This window comes from Myiozetetes cayanensis, unplaced genomic scaffold (assembly GCF_022539395.1).
Source record: "Myiozetetes cayanensis isolate MyiCay16 unplaced genomic scaffold, myiCay2020 scf1614, whole genome shotgun sequence".
Lineage (NCBI taxonomy): Eukaryota > Metazoa > Chordata > Aves > Passeriformes > Tyrannidae > Myiozetetes > Myiozetetes cayanensis.
The window spans coordinates 1-4149 of record NW_026087287.1 but is presented as its reverse complement, the minus strand read 5'-3'; the positions used below and the strand labels follow the sequence as shown (position 1 = coordinate 4149).

At 60.0% G+C, this 4149-nt stretch overlaps 1 protein-coding gene across 1 annotated transcript; it reads left to right on the top strand.

The window, feature by feature from the left end:
* Window positions 1-210: 210 nt before the first annotated feature.
* LOC126638120 (proteasome subunit beta type-5-like) lies at window positions 211-859 on the top strand (the record flags this gene model as incomplete). Its single annotated transcript, XM_050311766.1, has 2 exons — window positions 211-734; window positions 841-859. A coding segment is annotated over one exon (492 nt), but the record flags the coding sequence as incomplete, so codon positions are not given.
* Between the last annotated feature and the right edge of the window lie 3290 nt (window positions 860-4149).

Sequence of the window (4149 nt, the reverse complement as noted above, 5' to 3'; positions counted from 1 at the left end):
CCGCCCTAGTTTCACTAGCCACCTCCCAAAATCCATTAGCCATCCCCAAAATCCACTAGCCACACCCCTAACTTCACTAACCACACCCCTAACTCCACTAGCCACCTCCCAAAATCCACTAGCCACACCCCTAACTTCACTAACCACGCCCCTAACTTCACTAGCCACCCCCCAAAATCCACTAGCCACACCCCTTAAATCACTCGCCAACCCCCCATCTTCACTCCCCACCCCCTAAAAATCACTCCCCATCCCTCCAAAACTGCTAACCATGCCTCTAATTTCACTAGCTACCCCCCAAAATTCACTAGCCACCCCCCAAACCCCACTAGCCACCCTCCAGCCCTCACTAGCCCCCCTTTCCCAGGCCTGTACTACGTGGACAGCGAAGGCACCCGCGTGGCCGGCACCGCCTTCGCCGTCGGCTCCGGCTCCTCCTACGCCTACGGGGTGCTCGACAGGGGCCTGGGGGGCTCCCAAGATTCGCTAGCCACCTCTGGAGATTCGGTAGCCACCCCTGGGGGGTCATTAGCCACCCCAGAGGCCGCCTGGGAGCTGGCACGGCGAGCCATCTACGGAGCCGCCCGGCGCGACGCCTACTCGGGGGGCAGCGTGCTGGTGCTGCACGTGGGGCCCGCCGGCTGGCACCAGGTGTCCCTGCACAACGTGGCACAGCTCCAGGACATCTACGGGCACCAGTGAGTGTACTGGGAGGCACTGGTTTATACTGGGAGGCACTGGTTTGTACTGGGAGGCACTGGGAGGCACTGGGATTAAAAACGCGGCGGTTCCGGGACGATCTCGGCGTGTCCTGTGGTGTTTTTTGGGGGGCACTGGGAGGCACTGGGAGGCACTGGGAGGGGCTTAGGAGTCACTGGGATATACTGGGAGGCACTGGGAGTCACTGGGAGGGGATTAGGAGTCACTGGTTTATACTGGGAGGCACTGGGAGTCATTGGGAGGGACTGGGATTAAAAACGCGGCGGTTCCGGGACGATCTCGGTGTGTCCTGTGGTGTTTTTGGGGGGCACTGGGAGGCACTGGGAGGGACTGGGAGGTGACTGGGGGGCACTGGTTTACACTGGGATACACTGGGAGTCACTGGGAGGGGATTAGGAGTCACTGGTTTATACTGGGAGGCACTGGGAGGGGATTTGGGGGCACTGGGATACACTGGGAGTCACTGGGAGGGGATTAGGAGTCACTGGTTTATACTGGGAGGTGACTGGGTTATACTGGGAGTCACTGGGATTAAAAACGCGGCGGTTCCGGGACGATCTCGGTGTGTCCTGTGGTGTTTTTGGGGGGCACTGGGAGGCACTGGGAGGGACTGGGAGGTGACTGGGGGGCACTGGTTTACACTGGGATACACTGGGAGTCACTGGGAGGGGATTAGGAGTCACTGGTTTATACTGGGAGGCACTGGGAGGGGATTTGGGGGCACTGGGATACACTGGGAGTCACTGGGATACACTGGGAGTCACTGGGATTCACTGGGAGGTGACTGGGTTATACTGGGAGGGACTGGGTTATACTGGGAGGCACTGGGATTAAAAACGCGGCGGTTCCGGGACGATCTCGGGGTGTCCTGTGGTGTTTTTGGGGGGCACTGGGAGGCACTGGGAGGGGATTGGGGGGCACTGGGAGGCACTGGGAGACACTGGGAGTCACTGGGAGTCACTGGTTTATACTGGGAGGCACTGGGAGTCACTGGGTTATACTGGGAGTCACTGGGATTAAAAACGCGGCGGTTCCGGGACGATCTCGGTGTGTCCTGTGGTGTTTTTGGGGGGCACTGGGAGGCACTGGGAGGCACTGGGAGGGGACTGAGACACACTGGTTTATACTGGGAGACACTGGGAGTCACTGGGAGTCACTGGGAGACACTAGGAGGTGACTGGGTTATACTGGGAGTCACTGGGATTAAAAACGCGGCGGTTCCGGGACGATCTCGGTGTGTCCTGTGGTGTTTTTGGGGGGCACTGGGAGGGGATTGGGGGGCACTGGTTTATACTGGGAGACACTGGGAGGTCATTGGGAGGCACTGGGAGGGACTGGGTTATACTGGGAGGCACTGGGATACAGTGGGAGTCACTGGGAGTCACTGGGAGGAGAGTGGGTTATACTGGGAGGCACTGGGAGTCACTGGAAAGGGATCGGTTGGCACTGGTTTGGGCTCTGGGTTATACTGGGAGTCACTGGGAGTTACTGGGAGGGACTGGGAGTTACTGGTTTGGGTTCTGGGTTATACTGGGAGTTACTCGTTTGGGGTCTGGGGGTCACTGGGGTTCACTGGGACTTACTGGGACTTACTGGTTTGGGCTCTGGGTTATACTGGGAGTCACTGGGAGTCACTGGGAGTTACTGGGAGTCACTGGGTGGGACTGGGAGGTGACTGGGTTATACTGGGAGTCACTGGGAGTTACTAGTTGTTACTGGTTTGGGGTCTGGGGGTCACTGGGAGTCACTGGGAGTTACTGGGAGTTACTGGTTTGGGGTCTGGGTTATACTGGGAGTTACTGGGAGTTACTGGTTTGGGCTCTGGGTTATACTGGGAGTCACTGGGAGTTACTGGGAGTCACTGGTTTGGGCTCTGGGTTGTACTGGGAGTTACTGGTTTGGGGTCTGGGGGTCACTGGGTGTCACTGGGAGTTACTGGTTTGGGCTCTGGTTTATACTGGGAGTCACTGGGAGTTACTGGGAGTTACTGGTTTGGGCTCTGGGTTATACTGGGAGTCACTGGGAGTCACTGGTTGTTACTGCTTTGGGCTCTGGGTTATACTGGGAGTTACTGGTCATTACTGGTTTGGGGTCAGAGGTCACCGGGAGCCCCCCCAGTCCCTCCCAGCCCCTCCCAGTCCCTCCCAGTCCAAACCATCGACTCTTTAATCACCATTTTATTAATTAATTAATCCCTCCCAAGCCCCTCCCCAGGCCCCTCCCCCTCTCGGTGGGCGGGGCTTGGCTCGGCCCCTCCCCCTTTTTCCCGTCCCGCGGATTTCGGGGCGGGGTCCCCGCCCTCCCCACCCCCGGCCAGTTCCCCTCCCCACCCCAAAAAAACCCCAAAATTGGTAAAAATTTCATTAAAAAAAAAACCAAAAAAACCCGCCCGGCCAAGCCACGCCCCCTCATTTGCATAAATGGATTAAACCACGCCCACTAGAGGCGAGTTGGCCACGCCCCCAATCGGGGAAAAAAAGGGGCGTGGCCTCAGAGCACCATTAAGGCAGGAAAGGGGCGTGGTCAACAAAAAAGGGGGCGTGGCCACAGAAAGGGGATGTGTTAATGGGAAAAGGGGCGTGGCCACAAAGAGGGCGTGGCCTCCCCAAAAAGAGGGAGTGGCCAAATGAAAGCAGGGGGCGTGGCCAACACAGAAAGGGGCGTGTCCTTTTAAAAGGGGGCGTGGCCGTTCCTTTAAGGGATGTAAAGGGGGCGTGGCTAAGGAAAAGGGGGCGTGGCCAGCCTGAAAAAACGCCCCCTGGTGGCCTGATTGGTTAGAGAGACATAGAAGGGGCGTGGCCAGGGATATTAATGAGGGGCGTGGCCAAACGAGCAGGGGGCGTGTCCAGGCAAGGTGGGCGTGTCCAGGGGACCCGAGGGGGCATGGCCAGCGCCGACAGCGCCCCCTGTTGGCCAGATTGGTTAGAGAGACATAGAAGGGGCGTGGCCAGGGATATTAATGAGGGGCGTGGCTAAACGAGCAGGGGGCGTGGCCAGGTGACCTGAGGGGGCGTGGCCAGCACCACCAACACCCCCTGCTGGCTCAAAGGGATCAGAAAGATCAATGAAAGAGGGCGTGGCCACCCAAATAATAAAGTGGGCGTGTCCGGGCGGGAAGTGGGCGTGGTCTAACACCGAGTGGGCGTGGCCCGACGTCACGGTGGGCGTGGTCAAACCCTGGGCAGCAGCGAGCGCTGGCACCGCCTGAGCCCCTTGGGGGCGCCCCGGCGCCGGCAGAGCAAGGCCACGCCCCCCACCAGCCCAGCCAATCCCAGCAGGGCCAGCGGGGCCGCCACCGCCCCCGGCCCCGCCCCCACGGCGATGACGATCACCTCGGTGTCCCCTCCCCCTCCCGGCGGGGGCGGGGCCAAGGTGGGCGTGTCCGGGGGGGCGGGGCAGCCCAGCCAATCGCGGAGGGCGGATTTGGGG